The sequence below is a fragment of the Clytia hemisphaerica genome, unplaced genomic scaffold (assembly GCF_902728285.1).
Source record: "Clytia hemisphaerica strain Z4C2 unplaced genomic scaffold, Clytia hemisphaerica genome assembly, whole genome shotgun sequence".
In the NCBI taxonomy this organism is placed as follows: domain Eukaryota; kingdom Metazoa; phylum Cnidaria; class Hydrozoa; order Leptothecata; family Clytiidae; genus Clytia; species Clytia hemisphaerica.
In genome coordinates this window covers 898,090-919,473 of record NW_027103918.1, presented here as the reverse complement: position 1 = coordinate 919,473, position 21,384 = coordinate 898,090, and the positions used below count along the sequence as shown (strand labels likewise).

General features: G+C 34.9%; 1 protein-coding gene and 1 long non-coding RNA gene across 4 annotated transcripts; both read left to right on the top strand.

Moving 5' to 3' along the window:
- Nucleotides 1-3,015: 3,015 nt before the first annotated feature.
- LOC136809636 (uncharacterized) lies at nt 3,016-4,266 on the top strand. The gene is made up of 3 exons (XR_010846998.1): nt 3,016-3,120; nt 3,449-3,589; nt 3,826-4,266. It is a non-coding gene; the product is annotated as an uncharacterized lncRNA (long non-coding RNA).
- A 938-nt stretch (nt 4,267-5,204) lies between these two features.
- LOC136809635 (uncharacterized) lies at nt 5,205-20,906 on the top strand. Of its 3 annotated transcripts, none has more exons than XM_067066182.1 (10): nt 5,205-5,271; nt 14,709-14,999; nt 16,385-16,622; nt 16,870-17,002; nt 17,402-17,485; nt 17,686-17,784; nt 18,067-18,154; nt 19,328-19,500; nt 19,768-19,888; nt 20,196-20,906. In XM_067066182.1, exons 2-10 carry the CDS (start codon nt 14,807-14,809, stop codon nt 20,561-20,563), a joined length of 1,497 nt encoding a protein of 498 aa, XP_066922283.1. In that variant the 5' UTR covers nt 5,205-5,271; nt 14,709-14,806; the 3' UTR covers nt 20,564-20,906. The 3 variants fall into 3 exon arrangements, with proteins under 3 accessions (XP_066922283.1, XP_066922284.1, XP_066922282.1); XM_067066183.1 differs by lacking the exon at nt 5,205-5,271 and adding an exon at nt 9,494-9,578; XM_067066181.1 differs by lacking the exon at nt 5,205-5,271 and adding an exon at nt 9,742-9,851.
- The last annotated feature ends 478 nt before the right edge of the window (nt 20,907-21,384 follow it).

Here is a 21,384-nt window from a genome sequence, read left to right as displayed (position 1 = left end):
TCTATTCTTCGGCCTCATGGCAACAATTTGGTATTTTTTATTTTTTTTTTTTTTTATTTATTCTTTATTTAAAGTTGGGTAATAAAAATAGATTTACATAAAGTAACTCTAATAAAGTCCAACTATTATAATTTCAAAAAATAAAAAAACAATTTAAAAACAAAATTAAGATAATTTATGTACAAGCCTTACATGTGCAGATTGGTGTAATAGATGTTAGAGCGTTTTTAAAAGAGACTAAAGAGTTCTCATTTTTAATTGATGAGGGTAATTTATTCCAAGTGGATACAGCTCTAAAATCGAATGTGTTTACACCAAAAGCTGTGTGTTATATCGTTTGTATAATGGCAAAGCTAGGGATTGACCGTTACGGAGCTGATAGACTGATTGTCTAATTGTGAAAATTTCATGCATAATCTTTGGACCAAGATTATGAATAGATTTGAAGACTTCACAAAGAAGGAGTTTTAAATTACGAGAATGTATGGTTTGAGTATTACAATCAGTCAAGAGAGCTTCGTAATCCAACCCACTATTGGACATAACTCGAAGTGCCCTATGGTGGCATTTCTCAATCATGTTGCTAGCCCCTTTTCCACAGAACATCCAAATAAGTGGGCAGTAATTAAAAGGTGATAGAATATAAGCATTGACGAGAAATTTTGTTTGTTCATCAGTCAGGAATTTTCTCAGTCGTCTCAGTGCTCTAAGTTTTTGATTAGATAGTTTACAAAGTTCAGTGACGTATGGCATGAAGGAAAGGTTGATATCTACCTGAACACCCAGTAGTTTAACAACCTCCACACTGTCAATCTTTATGTTATTTATGCACAAAGACGAACTGGCATTGGTAATTCCTGGATAGATCAACTGAAATTTAGAGGGGTTAGCAACTAAGGAGTTATGTTTGATCCAGTCTAAGACTATGGTCAATTTATAAATAAGATTAGAATTTACATCATCAATAGTGGGTCCAAAGGAAGATAAAGTGTTGTCATCTGCAAAATTTGAGATTTCCTTAACAATATAAAATAGGTCATTAATAAATACATTAAAAAGTAGCGGGCCAAGGATAGAGCCTTGGGGAACACCTAAGAATACATCAAGCCAAGGGCTTAAGTGTGAGCCTATACGGACTCTGTGCTTTCTATTGCTGAGATAGCTATGCATTAATTTTATACTTTTTTCCCCAAGACCGTAAGCTGATAATTTAGCCAGCAAAAGGTCATGGGGAAGGCAATCGAAGGCCTTTGACAGATCGATCAATACAGCTCCCACTTTTTGTTTATCTCCTAGAGCACTCTGCCAACCTCTGATCAAATTCAGAATCGTATGCTGAGTGCTGTGGCCTTTTCGAAATCCACATAATAATTTGGAGAAGGATGGTTCAAGAAAAGTAGTAAGTTGGTTTGTTAGGAGACGCTCAAAAATTTTTGATATCACAGGGAGAAGACTTATGGGTCTGTAATTGGTCTTGTCTGTCAGAGCACCTTTTTTGAAAGTAGGAATAATGTCAGCTAGTTTCAACCTATCCGGAAAAGTTCCAGATATTAAGGATTCGTTGAAACAAGAAGTCAAGAATGGAGTACACGAAGCTGCAGCAATTTTAAGCACACGAGTCGGTATATTCCCACTGACAGATTTTGAGCTGTTCAAACTTAAGATGGCTTTAAAAACATCTTGTTCTCCAACCTGACTGAAGTCAAAAACCACCCCAGAACTCTTGTTAGATCTTATTTCTTTAATACTGGGATGATCTTCAAATTTAGTTTTCAGAGAATCATCAGAGTTCAGAGGTGATTCGCCATTCTCCCAGCTTGGAATTTCAAGACTATCGGTGATCCTATTAAAATAAGAATTGAATATATCAGCTAACCTCCACGTCAGATATATGCAAAGTTTCTTTTTCCAGCAATTGAATTCTACTTTCAGAAGCACAAGATTTATTAGAAAACAGGGGCTTTACAGCATCCCAGAAATGTTTTGGTTTGCGTGTAGTGCTACTGAAATACGTTTTCTTTGCCTTCTTATTTAACTTTACAACCAAATTTCTTTGTCGCCTATAGTTTAACTCCATCTTCAGGTTTGTTAGATTTTATTGCCAAGGCTTTAAGATGTGATCGCTTCATTATAGCTTTCCTGAGTTCTTTGGAAACATGGGGTTTATTATTGGCTCTAAGATATTTAGTTTTAAGAGGTGCATGCCTATTTAAAATATTAGTAAAGATATTCTCAAATTCATTATAATTTCCTAAAATATTATTGGCCATACAATAGTCTAACTCATATAAAAAATGGTTCTCATTGAAATTTCTATAATCACGATATTTAATAATCTTTGGAGATAATTTGACATATTTGATCTTGAGCATTGAGTATATCAGATGATGGAAGTCACTCAACCCTGTTTCCACTGTTCCTTTATGTTTGATAATTTTTGGTGTGTTTGTTATTATGAGATCAATACATGACCCTGATATTGATTTAAAACAAGTTTTTGATTTAATGACGTTGATCATGTCGTTTAATTCAAGAAAATTCAAAACTTTTGGATCAGTGGGTTCAAGGTTGAAGTCACCTATAATAAAAATATTATCATAATCTACTTCATAAAAATGAATAGCTTCAGACAGTGTTTCAAAGAATATGTCTATACTAATCCTATCTGGCCGATAAATATTAAAAATGAGTATTTTTGTTTTCCTGAATCTAGCCTCAATGGGTAAGATATGCAAAGATGGATCAAGCTTGAATTTAATTAGTTTACGTGCAGGGATATCAGATTTTACATAAGTCAGTAAGCCTCCACTATTGGATTTACAATCTAGACGAAAAGGGGGAAAGTGATAGCCCTGCCATTAATTATTCATTCAGTGTTTGTGGAAGCATTTAAGGAATTTCGGATTTAAGATCACTCTCACAATGCCAGAGCCTTTAACACGTTCCAACATAGTTAAAAGTGCAATCTGTCATTTACTGGTTTTGATAATAAATTCTACTTTGCTTTTATTTTAGTGACTCTTAAAAATATAAACTGAGAAAACACTAAAATAATTATCAAGTATTGTCTGTCAATAATTATCTGTGGAGCACTTATCAAGTATAAAATTCATTTAAAATGTAAGTCTAATGTCTTTACTATTTCCTGTATTTGTCACTTCTTTTTTTTTCATTTGACCACAAAATCTTTATGGATTAAAAACTAGATTCAAGATACTGAATTGTGAAAACTCGTAGTTTTCATCGAAACGAACACCTTGGAAGCCCTGAATGCTTGAAACACTCTTTCGAGTTCATCTCCTCAAAAAGTTACATCTCCCTTTTTGTTATGCTACATCGATCATACAATCCCACATGATTATTACACCCCTGTGTCATCTACCTCGAGAACAGTTATACGAACAATTTCGAGAATAGAATAATTGGATGTAAGCTATTTTTCATTCAGGGATGAGAATATCTCACTGATAGAAGAACAATGCAACAAAGAAATTCAAGCTTATGTCCGCTGTGTAGATGATAATCCTGATTTATGGCCAACATTATGTCAAATGGAAAAACAAGCGCTCAACCATTGCACGTCTCAAAAGTAAGAGATTCTTTTGTTAACTATTCTGGAAGAGTATACGCCTGCAGGGCGGCGTAAAAACAGTGGCGGACGTGTAAAAACAGTTGAACAGTTTCTCTTCAAATCTATTTCCGTGTACAGTTGATGCTCTCTAATTCTCGATTTTCAATAGCGAGCACATCACCTACTATCACTTAGCGGTCGATAAAAACGCCTTTTTAAACGCTTTTTGAGTAAAACTTTATTTTCACATACAGCCCGATGATCAAAGCCATCAATGAGAGTTGCAGTATGCCTTTCAAAGAGTATAATAAATGCATCAACCAAAATACTGACCAACTTCACCTCTGTCTGGATACTCTTGAGGCGTTCAACAAGTGTGCCTCTAAAGCCGCCCAACAGTTCCTTCAACAGCAAAAATTGACTAAATGAGATTTATAAGAGTGTGTTATTCAGTTTGGTTCGGTATCCTTTCATGAAGATTTTTGCCCACCTCTATTTCGAAAATAGCACTCGGCGGGCGTTAATTTTGCGCCTCAAAGAATTTCATCTTTTTTGAGTGTTGTGCGTGTATTGAAAATCGAAGAAGTACATTATTTTTAGATAGGAATTTTATATTTCAAATTTTATATTTTAAGTGACAAGATTTTCTATTTTCTAGATTTCTATCAAAAATGAAAATTTACAGAACTACCGTACCCGATTTCATTTTTGTTACCTTCTGTTCGCTTCAGAGCTTTCGATCTTATTTTATTAAATTCAAAAGAATAAAAGCAATTCGGCAAAACAGAGATTCTTAAAAAGACAATGTAAATTACGTCAATCTTTTTTGCGGAATGAGTACCGAGTAGGCTACCTGCGTACTCATTCATTGATTTTACAGTTATAGAACATTGGAGGGAAATTCGGACCCTAAAGCTAAGATCACCAAAAATTGTTGGATTCATTGTTGTATTTGATTTGTTACTGGTGCGAAAATAAGTTTGACGACATGACGTCATATTTTCAACTAATTGATTTTCCAGAAAATGTTGAAATAAGACTTTTTTCTTATCCAACTCCTTTCATCACAAGTTCAATGATGATCCGTTAATAGCCATATTTAATGATTTCCAAATACAGGGCGCCCTCTTTGAAGTTCTGTAATCTTTTGATACAGTTTGGAAGGGTATGTACTTTACTAACATAATTTTTGTTTTGAGTTTTTTTATGTATTTCCACTAAAATTCTGGCATTTTTGTTCACAGTATTTTTGATACAACAATTGTTATCATTTACTTTTTCTTTTCCTAGGACAATATGGACGACGGTTTGACTACATGCAATGAAAACCTGCCGATACTTTATTAAATTTACGAAAAGGTTCTTGTATAGAATAGTGTAAAATAAGATCGGTTAGAGGCCCACTGTGAGCCTAGCTTGTAAATCTGTATAATAATAATATAATTTGTCATCTCGACCCCAGGAAACTTTGAAGAAAACAATTTTATATGATAAAATAGGAAATTTTTTCGGACAAATTTTTCTTCTCTTCTGCACACACCCTTTCTTCTTTTTCATTGAAAACGCTAATTTGTCACACAGCAATACGTAAGCTCTTTTTGGACTAATTAAATTAAAAGTTTTTTCTCCTTTTTACAGGCCGTACAACTTGAATGAAAGAAAGATTGACTCTTAAACCATGAAGGCCAAACATACTACAGGTTAGTTGTGTCTCGATCTCTTCTTTATGCTTTGACATTTTCAACAATTTTATCTGATACAACGGTCCTCAGGAAAAGAGACTTTCAGTGACTTTGTACAACAAGTGCAGTGGTGGAATCTATGCCTTATGCATTACTTTATTTATAAATAAGTTTCCTTGTTTTAAATGAAACATCCTGTGTGCTTGCAGGAAACTCATACCAAACCATAACAAATATTGTGATTTGAGATGAGATTTTCCCACAATCACTATCACAGAGTTAAAAGCAAGTGGCGTTAATAACAGAACTTGACATGGCCTTCATTGGCATCAAAAGGATCCGGTCGATCTATCTTTACTGAAACTAATCCCTCCCATTCACCTACATTCATCTCGCACCCTTTTTCGTCATTATAATTTCTGTCAAAGCCAATTAAATATTGCTAAAATGGTATTGGATAAGGCCTGTTTTTGAATTGGTGCTTACTTAGGCTTTATTAAGCTGATAATGGAGTAATTCAATAGATGATAATCTTGACTTGACGTATTTATTTATGTCAATAGTCCTCTTGATTATCTAGCTCTGATTACAAGAAGTTGAGTTGCTTCTTGATTGTGCGGTGAGGGTACCACCGTGAGAAAGACAAGAGTTTGTGAAGTATGGAATTCATTCCACACATCCATAATGAATAACCTAATGAATATAGTCATGATTTTAAATTTGTCCTACTCTCTATAGCATACTTTGCTCTTTCTAGTTTTAAGTTAAGGCTAGGAAAACAGTTTTCTAGCAAGGCTGTCCTCGTAAATGAAAGAGCTTTTTACTTTCTACCCTCAGGCATTTTGTAACTTGCTACCTTGCTTTGCTTGAAGTTAAAAGCTATCTATAAAAACGATTTTTGTATTGTGTTCGAGTTTTAGATTGGTTCTAATGAAAGTGGTTTGGGTGTTAGTCTATTGTATGCAGTTATGCAGAGCGTCTCGCTGAAGATGGCTGTTTTATGGACGGATTATTTTACTTGCAGACATTTTGTACTTGTAACATCAACTATTTGATAAAATGGTGTAATTTGTATGGAGATTTTCATTTTCACGTTAGAGTGTTTGATTTCATAAGTCTTGATATGTTAATGTGTTGACTGTTTACATTCTGATTATCACTTTCTCACATCACATTCAATGAGAGAGGGGTAGCCACTTCGGATGATATTACAATCACTTCTTACTTTCAAAGGTGTTGCTTTCCGTAACTTTCTACCATGGTATATTGAAGAGAAACGTTATTTTAAAGCTGCTGCTAGTCTCATTTGAAATATTTTCTTTCGCCCATCTTATAAGCACTCACGCAACAATCACTCACGTTTCTCGAGTAGAACATTTCACTTTCAGGCTTTCTGTTTCGAAGATACTTTTACGTGTTTTGCGATCAGTAATATCTTGAAAAAGGAACTTTATCTGTGAAAGTGTTATTTTCATCACAAGATGCGGTACTTTTTAAGTGGTATATAAGTAATAAGTGGTCCTTGAAATTACACTCAATGAAAAAAACTTTTTGCTCAATTCTGCAAATACATAACACCCTCTCGATTTAGCGTGGTTTTAATCCAACCCTGAGCTGTTTTTACGCTACTTAAATCGCTTCTAGACCATGAGCACTATTCAAGTGACTTATTTAAAAAATGAATTGTTCTTACCGCACCCTTATTTCTCAATAAAACTCTGTGTGTTGTTTGGATGCTTTCGAAAAAACTACTAAAAGGTTAAACTTGGTGTGGCGGGCTGCAGTGGTTCCTTCTTGGCGATTATTTGAACCTGCAAAGAGACTCTTTACCTCTCTCCAGTTCTCAGTTTTGGGGTTTAGAAAGGGTTATCAAACTGGAAATGTTTAGTCAATCCATAAGTCAAGTCAAGTTCTTCGCATCAGTAATCATTTGTCTCCCTCAATCAACATTGTGTTTGTAAGTAGTGCCAAGCAGGTGAGAATGATATGTCGAGTTGAGAATTTTTAATAGAATCAAGACATTATGTACTCAAAAAGCATCAATGGTGACTTTTAGAGAGTTAAACGTTCATGAAATGAATCTTCGATGATTACGTAATAAAATTGTTGTTAAATTATGATAGAAAGTGACACTTCAATTTATCAAAGTGATATCCCTTTGAACTTGTAAGTGGCTGATCTATAAGTGCTTCAAAAGTCTGAAGTTATAAGCTGATAAAGTTGATGATGATTTTTTATAGCTTACTCTACGCAATGATTTATGATAGTTTAAGGTTTAGTTCACAACCATTGTTACTTTGAAAATGTCTTTAGTGAAGTCAGCTCACAGAATTATATGTATTTTCACAATTTCACTATTTATAGATAGCTGGTACATTGATTTCAGTGTTACCCTTTGGAGCTTGTTTTTATTTCTTAAACTTCGATTGTTTGAGTTAAGTGGCTGGCTAACTTACCGATAAGCTGCTGAAAACGCAACACTTCATGACATGATAGAATGATTCGTTTTAGCCATCAGCAGTTCAGTGAATTTAGTGTTTGTTGCAGCATGATGTTATAGATCTTTGGCGATTTCGGAAAAAATGTGGTTTTGTCTTCCTTTGATGGTTTTGGATCTAGGTTAAGATCATTTTGCCACTCTACTTTCGAGGATAAAAGTTTTTGTAAAAACCATTTCATTTCAAACGAACGGCTAGTATTCATTAGTGTTGTTTACAGACAGATTTACAGGATTTCAACTTCATACAAAAAGCGCTCCACATTTTTCAGTTATTTGCGTTTGACTTCGTTTACTTTTGTCACACACAACAAATGTCATTTAGGAAGCTCATAAACAAGGAAAATTTTAATTTTTTTGTTACAGCTTTAGAGAGGTGATGGTTTGAAACAAGGAATGGGATATTTTTTTTAAAGTTTTATTGACTTGCTGCTTTTGTATTTATACAAAACCAGTTGATTTTCACATAAGAGACCATATAGTTAACATGACAGAGATGTTTTGATTTTGCTTTTTAATCAAAAGAGTTTCTTTTCTGCGAAGTCGATTGATGTTTTTTTAGGGACGGGTTTGAAATTCATTCTCAAACCGCTAATTTCACTTAGGAGGTGCTAAAAGATAGCATTGTAGTTTCATGAAATTTTTTCCATCATAGTTTCTCGATAGAAATATTTGTCAGGTAGTATTTTTGATTCCCATTGAACTGAATACTATATAAGATCGAGTAAAGGCTTGTGCCGCCCTTTTTTCGAAAATAGGAAGGTGATCGTCTGTAATTGAGGTAAAAAATCGAACGTTGGAGAGTTTAGGATGATTTTGAAAATCTCTGAATGGCGTTGAACGTATTTCGCTCAATATTTTTATTAAGTTTTACATAGGTTTATATTAACAGTTTCACTTATTGTGCAATCTCTGCATTTCAATTATTTAGTAATTAAAGTGTTCAATTAAATGTAACAAATGAGCTTACATTTATTTTAAGTGTCCCTAATAACACTGCAATCTCTCCCTTATTGCAAGTTGCTGGTGCGGATCTAAATCATATGCGTATGAAGGTTTGAATGTGTAATTCATTCAAAAGTGACGTTCAAATTTCACATGTTGAGAAAAGACTTAGGAAGGCTGAAGAAACCTGCAGAAGGCTGGGGGAGACCTATCATATGCAAAGAAAATTCTCGTTTCTATTATTGTGAGACATCTCTTATCTCCAATAGTATCAGTGATAGAGGCTTTCCTGTGTCTTCCTTATCAGTGTCATCGTTGTGTTAAGTGATCGCTTATCTCACGTCTCTCTATGCATGAGTATCGTTCAACATTTTCCCAGCATGCAATGTACCGTGACACCAACACTTTGAAAGATTTAACCAACCTTTCTGTCTGCTTTAACGAAAAACTGACTGACGTTTTCGCACCATTTTGACTCGAGAGGCGTTACATTTCACAACTTATAGTATATTTGTGTCTGATACAGTAGCTTCCTTGTCACGTGTCACTCGGAACTCGAGAATATATATTGTATTTTTCTGGATTGTCTTTTTCGTGGGTATATACTTTATTCAAATTTCGGACACTTTGGTCTGGTCTGTACATTTCAAAACTCAAATCTCAGTTTTGTATAAATATTCGAGAGAAACTTATTGGTTTTCGTTCACTATAGCGTATTGTAATCATTTTGGTTGGAAATGGTATAGTGAAGCTAACATTTGAGAGCGAGTTCTCGAAATTCTTCAAATCCTTTAACGGGAAGAACTAAAGACTTTGAAAATACGTACGGAAGGAAGAAAGTTAAAAGCCGCTTATTCCTTTCCAAAGTTTGACAAGTTTGACAGTGAGTATCTTTAAACGACTTCACACTATCAAGTAATAAACATGTTTATTATCGCTATTAAGTTTTCCGGAGGTCTTTGTCCATTTAAAGGGGCGTTATTTTTAATTACACCTAAAGAAATTCGCGTGTTAATTTCCCTCCCCTTTGATTAGTGTCTTTTCCCGTTTAGCTGACATCATGAATAGTGTACTCGCTTAAAAAGGGCAGGTGAATAGTTTTCTTTGTCATTCATCGACAACAAGGTTGAAATCTTTGGCACCTCTGAAAGCTAGGGTAAGCACTACGATGTTTGCTTCTTTTATATTTTAAAGCATTTCATTCTTTTTTTTGGATGAATTTTCCATATGATTATTCATAGTGGTGTATATGAGAAAAGAATTTCCAAATTTTTCACGGCTTGGAGTTTTGCATCATTTCAGACGGTCTTTTAGTTCAATTTAGCCCTTCTATAATGTTATTTTCAAATGGTCAACAAATGTCTTATTGAAGTGAACCAGTGACCATCACTCAACCGCTGAACATCGCTTCATTCAAAGTGAGATTTCATCAGTGCTTTCAAGCTACATTCCATGAGGAAGATATTCCAGCTCAAACGATATCAAATGGGAAACTTTAATCGGAAAACTATAATCGGTTATTTCTGGTGTCAAACAACCTTCGAACAGACTCTCTAATCCTCCTAAAGGAAGTCGCTCTCTATTTCAAAACATCTTTTCTATCTACAAAACGTCTTAACTGAAAACCCCTCATTCGAAACCGCCGACATTTGTAAACTATCCATCGTGAATCTTACCATCGATTTTCCTTCTTGAAGTTGTTTTTTTCCTTTCTTTAGGTGTACCGACTTGTCTTTGGAAACCTTTTTATCTTCAGATATCTATTACACGTTTTCTTTTTTTATAAGAACAAACTATATAAGAACATAAGACTTCGCTGGCTAAAATGTTAAAAACAAGTTAAGAACATTTTAAGGCTTTGTGGACTCAAAAACACCCTATTTCTTATGAAAATGGTCAGAAATATTCACAAAATGGTCAAAATAAGAACATGTTAAGAATATTTTTAGGCTTAAAACTCAAAAAATTTAGACCATCCGAAGGCTTCAAAAATTTTGGATGTTCTTATAAAAAAAACTTGTATGGGGAATCTTGTTTCGCTCTAGCAGATTTTGGTAATACACTGCAGTGCTTTTGGAAAGAACTTCGCCTGATGAAAAAAGTTGATAGACTGTATTCAACTTTTTCGATGTTATTGTTCATTTTCGCCCCTCAATACTGTAGAGTAGACAACAGGGAGAGTCAACGTAGTGTAGATAAACTGAATTTGAACATATGAGTTGCGTGAAGTGTCGTCACCATAACTCGAACATGCACGGGGAGCACAAATTTGTTCGACCTAAGTGAATTTCGAGTTACGGAGTAAGGTTTATAAGGTATTGTTAACTGAAGGGACCATTCATAAAACTTATTAAACTGTATTTTAGGAGCTGTAATTTTCTTCGTTGTAGCTTTTCTCACAGCTGTATATCGTATATTGATTTGTATGGTGCGTTTAGAACGCCATGATCGCTCGTCATTAATTGCATGCCATGAGTGTAATTATTTCTCTGCTTTATTTATAATTGTCAATAGGTCATTATGTAGAAATGAAGCTAATTCATTCTTGTCTCTCCGCCTTTTGTTTTGTTTATGATATTCTTTTTTTTATTATATTGAATGGTTGTTGTTATTTGCCATGTGTGTGTTGTTTGTGGTGATGGCTGGAAGTGTTGAATCAGGTTGTGAAGTATTGCTATAGAATCTCAATATCACGAGTTGAATTTTAAATTTAAGGTTTTGTTTTTAAATAAGAGTAATATCGTTTGCTTACCCATCAATTTTTATTCACAAGTTTGGATTGATACGTATGTGGAGCAAGATTGATCAGAAAGCGGAAAAGAAAAATATTTTTTGCGTATATCAGCACAATATAACAATAGGCAGACATTGTCCTGATATGAAATGTGTGTCTAATATGAAACGGGAACACTTATATAAAAATAAAACCTTTAATATCGATTTCATTTGATCCACCATTCACCCAGGCTGTTTTGAAACTCTATTTTTTGAGTTATAGTGATATTGCTGTTATTTGTACCAATCAGAATAGAGACAAGAATATCCTGCCACGTGAATGCAATATCTTTTACGTTTAGTCAGAAGGGTATATTTATACGCCATTAAAAATGTTATTCAATACTGATTTTGACATCTCTTCACGTTCCTTCTAATCCTTCAAAAGGGGAACGGTATCCGACATTACGGACACCATCTTGAAAGTGTGAAGTGTTTAGAAACACAACAGAATCACAAAAGAGTTGTTAATCTTCCCATTCATTTCTGCATTTCAAGTCTTCGTCAATCTCGTGAGATGCATGTTGCGAATGCGTATCGTTTACTCAATTTGAGGGTGTGAATCCGATATGGTTCTATTGAACTTTTAATTTTTCTTTGGATTGATCTTGGTTCGAACGTGCGTGGTATGTATCTTTGGTACTCCTTTTTCTTTCTCCATTTCTTGGCTTCTTTTATAAGAGATTTACGCAGATTTTTGGTTTTGACTTTTGCCAGCTCGCTGGTTAGCGGCTTCTTTGATGTTAAATTGTTTTCGTAATCTCATTTTTATTGACGTTGGTATGGGCTCGTACTTTGCCAGACTTTCCTTTTTCTCTTATATGTGGTTGTCAAATGTAGATTGATCGGCATTCGGACTTCAACAACAGACCAGTATTTGCAAACTAGATGTTTTCATATTATTCTAGCTTTGTAAAATACTCAGCGCTCTTGTTATCATGTTCCTTGGTAAAAGTTTCAAATGACGAACAGGGAAAACAGAATATGGCGTGCCTTAATTGGACTATTTAAAAAACCTTCAAAACGACTTTGCGGTCGAAATGTAGTTGTATTAGGCTGTGATAGGTCTAATTCAATGTTTGCGCAATTTGTAGACAATTTCATTTCATTTATTGGTTAGCAACTAATTTTTGTGGCTGTAGTTTTCTACTTTAGTCGCTACTTGCAATATTTCAAGATTACTTAATATCTTCATGCCGCTATTTCTATGCTACTGGTCATTTTTGAGAAATTTTTTGAATGTACTGTTGTTTTTCTCAAAAGCTTTGTATAATAATTTTAAAGGTGAATCTTCAATCTTTCTTAAGCAGTGAAGCCTTAGGCTTAGCGCCGCATTTTATTGAATTAAGCACTTTCTTTGTTTCGCGTGGATTATTCTTTGAAATTTGCCGATGGATTTTATTTTCAAGCTGTGGTTTTGTGGAGACAACGCGGGTTGTACGTTTTGGATGGGAAATAATTGGCTTCATTTCCCGTGCACGGGTTTCCCCTGTTTTAAAACGCATAGGTTTCATCATCCCATTCACCAATAGTCCAATATGGCTACTTTGTATCTGAAACCACCATACTGGTTGTAGTGGTGTATTGAATTTCTAGTACAATGTTATTTTTAGCAGACAGTCATTGAATAGTGATACCTTTAACACATTTTTGGTATTTCACGCCTCATTTGAAGTCGCCCAAAAATGTCAGAAGGTTTCCTGTTGAGAGCCATGCTAAACGATGACGATCGTTTGGTTCTCCCTTCGGTTTAAAGTGTAAGAATGTTCAAAAAATATAATTCTTATCAATCGGTTACACATGTTTAGAGCTTGTTGACTTGTTTGTTTCAAAGTTTTTGTTGTTTGTTGTATTTCCAGAAAATCAAAAAAAATTGCAAAACTCAAAGCTCAAGCAAAGAACTTTTACTCTGTTTTAGATTCTGTTTCATTTGGTAATTATAAAAGATATTTTACCACAATATTTTATAGTAAGCCATCAGTTCACTTAGTGACCATGAATGAAGTTAATGGTCATGAAATCAAATCTATGTAGTCAGGATGTTTCAGAAGGTTCTAATAGATAAAAACCTGTCGTTTTCCGTTCCCAGGTTATGAACAACCAGTCGAAGCTTACTAACAAACGTCGATGTCTAAATAATAACCTCAGCTTGCTTTTACTTGCTTCTAAGAAAAAACTGTTTTAGATTTAAATGGATACACCGTTGTTTGCGGAGCAATAATTTTAGACCGGTGTGTTTTGACGCATTTTTACCATTAGAAAATAGTTCGCTTAGAATGGCTTCATTTTCTGAAAATTGCCGGATTTTGAACTTCGAGCGATAATGATATATAAGGTCATTTCCATCTGGAAAATGGTAATTTCATTGAAAAAAAGTTGATTTTTTGAAATGCAGAATTTAAACTCTTATAAAGAAAGGTTGAAAAGTTCTTACAAAATCATTTCAGCAAATCTTTGGTCTAACTGTCATCACGCTAATAGAGAGAGCGACACAGAGCAGAGAAAAATGACAAAAAGGAAAGATAAGATCGCTTAATAACTGATTAAGCCATTGTCTCAGAAAAAACACAAACTTTCATGAAACATTATGCTAAACTGAAGTAACTTAGTTGAAACTCTATTTCTTTGTAATTTGTGGAAAGTCGGTGAACGTTAGGGAAACCACCAAGCTCCCTTGATGTTTATGTTCATGAATATTTCATTCAGTTCGGATAATTCGATTATCTTTTGGTTGGACTCGCGAGCGGCCTACTATACAGGGGATCAAAGACCATAAGAAGGGGTTTCAACTTATTGTGTGTGGGGATGTATAGATCTCACTTATGACGAATAGACCTTAGTCTCGTTTGCATTGAAAACACTATCAATCATCATATCAATATATAATGAATGATAAAACTTTATTGCAGGGCACAATTGTCTGATTATAATTTGCTACAGTATTGTAAAAAAATCAAATGATGAACTTCATTATGATGGCTTCTCGTTGACCTCTTTTATTTTTCTATGTATGCATTCTTAGGGAATGGTTGATTTTAGGGGGAGTCTCAGAAGAATTTCATGTCTTTAGGGGGTCTATATTAGGAGGGGGTGCCAAAAATATATTGACTGGTTAGGGGGGGGCTTGAAATTTTTTTGAGGATATTAAGGGAGTGCGAGTTTTTTAAAAATATTTGAAAATATCCTTCTTCGCCCCACCTTAGTGGATACTTTCTGACCACTCTCTATTTCTCTTCAGGACGAATAGAAAAACCGAGAATCGCATTCCCTTGGAAATGCTGTAAAGATTTAAGCTAAGGAGAGGGAAACGCGTGTACTGTACAAAGATCCACTACAATGGATCACCTTGGTTTATCTTTCCTGCTTTTGACTTGTTTTTGGACACCAACATTTTCGGACAATGCAGATAGTTTTGCACATGCGCAAGAGATGTTTGAACAACGTCTTCGAATGCATAGTCGACATCACTGGAATAATTTATCGTTAAAGAGAATCCATAAAGCAAGACGAAGGAACGCCACTTGTATGGGTAAGCGAAATTTTTTGTCTTGTTGTGTGGAACTATTTTTTAGCTGTCATCTCTCCGTTGTGGTTGAATAGCGCGTTTAAGTATCTACATTTTTCAGGATGATTGCTAGTGACTGAAATGATTTGGTACAACCTGCAGGTTAACCCCATTCAATCAGGATATCATAGTTCGGACCCCCCCCCCCTTTCTTAAGGGGGGATGACACCTTCCAAAAAAGTGAAGAAGGGGGGGGTCAGAGATTTTCACTAAAAGAGGGGGGATAGCAAGGAGGGGGATCGTTTAAGAAGGGGGGCTTACATATATTGTAGATTATTTTCCAGCACTGTTATGAAATTTGGTCTAAATGAAAGGAAGTTCTTTATTTTCTCTAAAAAGTGGTATTATATTTGCCAGACTTAATTTTTCTTTACTGTTTCCCTTCCCTTTTTACCAAAAAAAAATTAGCCCGAAACCCTTGGGGGATAGGCATTTTTAAAGGTTGGGGGGATGTCAAGAAGGGGGGGATCATTTAAGAAGGGGGGATCAGACCCCTTTCCGCACTATGGATATAAAATATAAAAAGCTAACCGTCTCCATCGTAGAAGACACCGATACATAAACTCGATGATACCTATCAGTGCGGCTTTAAGAGGAGAGCAGTAGCTAGCTTCTTTTTCCCTCTATTTTTACCGTTGTGTGTTGAATAACTTTAGAGAAGGCACAATATTCCTGAAGCTGAAATACTTCTAGACCTAAAGTTTTTTAGCATTTTCAAATGAATGGATGAGAAAGTATAATTTTGCTCCAAATGTTGTAAGATCATTCAACAACAAGTTTTGATCGCTTTAATCGAAAACGGAATGGAAATAGGTTTCATGAAAGTAACCCTGATCTAACTCTCTTTATAATTAAAACATTGTCATTTTTCATTCTCTTTGACCCGAAGACAAAGCCGCTCCTCGACTTCTTTAACGGTCTTAGCAAATTAGATCACAGGATTATAACATAACAAAAACCATTATTAATCAGCCTCGCTTTCAAAACAATCTTAATTTTGTGGGTTTTCAGAACTTTAAGTTCCGCGTTTTGTTTGTGGTGAGTAATCGAACTCTTTGATGTATCGATTCTTTCGTTCAATTAGTGACGAAAAAGCTTCCACCTTGGGTAGAGCACGTTCTTCCATTGGTCGCCTAAAAATTGAAATGGGCATTTATTGAGCTTATTAAAGTTCCCTTCAGCGAAATCAATTACCATTGTCCCTTTAAAAGTACCTTATAGTCGAACTTCAAATACTTATAGCTCGAGAAGCTGCCTTCTTATACTTAATCTAAATACTCCAAAGAAATGCCAATGAAAAAACGTTTAGTTTTTTTCACAAACGGTTTATTCTTCTTTGCTCTCCATAGATGGTTCAGATGCACGTTACTACCTGAGCAGACAGTGGGAATCCAATAATTGGGTCATTCATCTCCAAGGAGGAGGGAGTTGCATCACTTATGACGAATGCAGATCGCGTTCTGAAGGTCCACTTGGTTCTTCTCTCCCCCTCGATGCTCATATCACTGGTGAATGGACACTCTCCAATGACCCGAAGATCAATCCAACTTTTCATAAGTGGAATAAAGTCCTCATTCCGTACTGCAGGTAACAAACTTGACCTTCTTTACTTACATTTTCTTTTCCTTTGTAAATATAAAAATCCCAAAAGTCCCTGCTAGAGGATATCTTTATTGTGTTGGCCTTCGTCAAATGAGCATGACTGGGTTCAATTAAAACAGTGTCCATCTCGGATAACCTACTCTTTGTAAAATACCGCCTTTACCGTTCAAATTTGCAGCCGCAAGCACTGTAATTATTTGCAGTTTTTCATTTCTCAATAATCCATTCATAGTGGAGATGTGTTTGTTGGCAGGATGTTGAAGAAAAACCATCCATACCGGTTACCAATGCTCGGTCATTACATCTTTTCTGCGGTTATTGAAGACCTCGTTCGACTTTACAAGATCAACAAGAAGAAAACGAAGGTAAGTGCAGTGAAATGAAAAGTTTTACTTTCTTTTCAAGAACTTGTTTTTGGTCTTTCGAACTTTATGTAGCCTGTATTAGACGGCCATTACATAGTGAAGATCAGTTACCTTGTGATTTCAAAAATATTTACTTTGTTTGGTGACCGATGTAATGGTCAGAATTAATTTTGCTCTTTTCAACCTATAGAAATTAATGGTAGCGCAACAAACAAGAGGTTTGAGGATCTATTCCCCGCTTCTTCCGGTGTTCATTTCATAATTAACCGAGCCGGATGGTCGTAGACCCCGTGAAAACGTCTAAAAGTCCTAAAATACTGGGTAAAATATCGACTCTATCTAGCTCGTCCTCCATTTTAAATTCAAACTTTAAAGTCAATTTCATTGTTTCATCTTCAGATTCTGTTTGGAGGAACGTCAGCAGGAGGAGTTGGTGTTTTGGCCAATGCTGACTATCTTCAAGAAATGACAAAACCTGCCAAGGTAGGTTCCACCGATTCCCTCCCATTCTAACAATGCAATTTGAAATGCACAAAGTGAAAAATCACTTAGATCGTTAAAATGAGACTGACTTTAAAATGAGATGTGACGTAACCTGAGAACTGAGAAATTTAGGTTTTTGAAAAAGAACATTAGAGATCAAAGATTTATGATTGTCATGGTAATCTTCGTTTCCAATCCAGGTGCGAGCTTACAATGATGGCGGATGGTTTACATTGTTTAGAAGTTTTGGAGAGAAACACAATACGAATCTTCCGCAATTCTTTCACACGTTGGCTACAGTGAGTATCAGAACTTTTTTATATATAATTATACCAAAAAAGCATAAGCATATTTATACAGAAACAAAGCTTTCGATTTGTAGATCGGCAGTATCAAATGCTATTTGAAGATCAATGAAAATTTAGCACGAATTAGGTTTAAAATGCTTAAATCTTTTGAAAGATTTTGCCAATTTAAGAATGATTCCAACTTGAATGGAGAACCCTTGACCACGTTTTCAATTCTCTTTGCCGGAAACAAAATTTGTATAATTGACAATCTTCTTATGATCTTACTTTCAGTTATTCGAGAAACATTGGGATGGTTTTGCGGATAAAACATGTCAAAAACACATGCCCAAATCTGCTGCCTGTCTATACGGTGAACTTGGTAAGCAGCTCTCTTTTTCTTGCTTTTTCAACGTGTATTCGAAATCATGAAATGTTCTTTAGAGGTCACTCTTATGCTAATGTAAGAATTTTGATAGGAATTAAATTTGGCCATCTACTATGATTTGACGATGGCGAATGGCCAAAAAGTTGTAATTTAATTTGATGGGATTTAATTTAGCGTTTGCAGGATTTAACTTAGACTAGTAAACTAGCCGTTGAAAACAGACTCTATCTAAAAATTCAAGCTCAAAAGAAAAAGCATCGAAAAAGTGATGTTGCGTGTCTTTTTTAAATTTCAACGACTAGAAGCTTCTTCCCTCAAAAAACGTTGTTTAATTTTTCAACTTTTTTTAGATTTTTGAGAAACCATCCAACTAAATGTTATTTCATAGTAACATTGAACTTAGGAACATAGAAATAAAAGAACAATTGTTAAAACGCAATTAAAAGAAAGAAAAATAAACGCAAACACGTACGAACCTGACATACAGAAATCTGTATGTCTGAGCTTATGATTTTAGCTGAAGAAAAAAAAGGCGTGGAAGAAGCTTCAAGTCTGTTATTCTCCTTTTGCAGGTACATTTTTAGTTTACTTTTTATTATTATTATTATTGTATAGTTCTTATAGCCAGAGTAATTACAGACTTGTTTACAAGTCTAGATTTAACTTAAAAACTGTTTCCCGAATTCGGGAAATGCAGGAAATTTGATTTGATGGATTTCGAGTAAATTTCGGGTAAATCCACCAAATCCGTTAAATTTCGCCGTATGACCCAAATATTTCTTTATGGGTTTAACCCATTCGCTGCCAACTATGAGTATACTCGTAGTAAGGGGGTCAAAATACTGGGGTAACTTTAAAGCCCAATAACTTTTGATACAGAAATTTTCGAAATCTACGTAAAATTCTGCATCCAATGAACGCCAATTTTATGATGTTTGAAGCATTATTAAGGCCACAGGATCCTTTGAAAGTCAAGGATTTGTCAAAATTGTAAAAGGTCAATTTTTCGGTTTTTGGAAATAGCTCGGCAGTGAACGTGTTAAACAACTGAAAAGAGTAAATATTTTACGGTAGGTATCATCAAAAAGCTGAAAAATATCAATCAGCTTAATCTTTTTTTTTTGCGAGGGTTCATTTTAACTGACCAATCAAATGCTCTCATTTTAGCCATCCAGTACGTGAAAACGCCAATGTTTGTGATGACGTCGATGTGGGATTTGTACCAACTCAATCAAATGGTCCCAAGAACTTCACCAGTCATTCATCTACCTCCTAAATTAAACCAAGAAACTAAATATCTGGAATCGTTTGCTAATAATAGTTATCGCTCCATTACTGGGGTAAGATATAAAAGTTACTACAGCTCTAATATCTCAGCATGCCTTCTCTCATCAGAGAGGTTAAGGCTGAATAATAATCCCAATGGATCGTACATTTTTGTGAACTGGCCTCAAAAAAACTATCGGCTGTAAATGAACCCGTAGATACGGAAATGTACGTGTTATACAGTCTTCTCTGACACTGAGTACAAAATGTCCAGGTTTCGGTCTCGAATTTTCTTTGAAGGGTTTTTTCTAATTTGAAAATCAAACTTTTCAATTTTTCAGTTATTGAGGAAGCCGAAGAATGGAGTGTTTTCACCAGCATGTTATTCTCACATCTTTTTCACCAATTGTATTGGTGGAATCATCTGTGGTGCTCCAAAGAAAACCGTATACTCTTCTGGAGGTAAGACATATTTTGATCACATTTTCTCGTATTCTGGCTTTTTTAGTTTCAAGATCTATGTAACATTATTGCGTCAACAAAAAGTTGCACATTTGTCCTGATTATCAAAATATATAATCAAAGTGATAATAAGCTCAGTCAAAGATTGTGTTCCAAAATTTAGAAGCACAGTTGATTTCCCGCTCTCCCTGAAGTAAAATTGATGCAAGCACCTAATTTACAGTTATGCTGGTAAAAGCGGAGCTCATAGTTCTAGTATGACCGACGGGGGTGTTTATTAAAAACAAAAATTTCTTCTCACCTACAGGTCAGACAGCGTACGGTGCTTTAACAGACTGGTATCTTACAGATGGTGCTGAAGGGTCGTACATTGATGACATAATCGAGTCGCCTACATGTAACCCTAGCTGTTGTACACAACATTGTCACAAATGTAAAAGTTTGAATGATATTTTACACGGCACTAAAAATGGACACACGAACTTAGTGTACCGACATCGAAAACGTAAGAAAGAAACAGATACCAAGAATGAAGTCGAACGAAACCATGACAACCAAAACAATTATCAAAGATTTGTTTATTATTCTAAAAGTTATACTTTGAATCCACATCCATCGGTGATGTATGCCTTGATGTCGATGGTAAGTCAGATATGGCTGCAACTAAGGGTATAGCGTGTTAAGAGTTAACGATGGCAAGGGGATGAGAATTTTAAATATTTTGGATTACTTTTTCCTGAAACAATACCTTTCCTATCTTTAAGATCCATAACTCAAGAGCCCAGGTACTTTTAACCTATCCATGGCCGATAAAACCAATGAAAATTTATTGATTTTAGGGATATCAAAACATGCTATGTTCTGCCATATAAATGTAATATTTTGAAATTTAAAAACTTGTACAAAGAATAAATAGTTAGTTATATTTATAAAATATTGCAAAGTATTAAAAAACGATATTTTTTATTTTTAATGTAATAATCTGGAAATATTATATTAAGGAATTTACAATTCAAAAGCTTTTGTTGATGTTTGATTTTAATGACCGTTTGGTATTAACCCGCACCGCGTTTGGGGGGGGCTCCACGAACCCAGGACAAAATGTAAAATCAGTCAATACGTCACTTGCAATAAGTCAGTTGTTGGGTCCAGGATTTTTCAGACCTTACAAATGGTGCATATTATGAAAAGCTTTCTGACAAAAAACGAACCGCTGTAGTGAGCATAATTTCGAGAAAAGAAGGAAGGTTCGGGGTATTTAGATTTTTTTTTAAGTCATTTTTTTCTAAAGATTCTCAATTTTATTGTGCCTACTCAAGCATGTGTCCTTGAAGTACTGTACTCCCAACTTCCATGTTCCTTAATGCAAATCTTGCTCTCTCGATAATTATTACGGACTCTTACAAACTCCTGTAGTTATGCACAGGGTGGTCGGAAACTCCTGTAGTTATGCACAGGGTGGCCGGAAGAAAAGACATCATGTGGGTATAAAAATA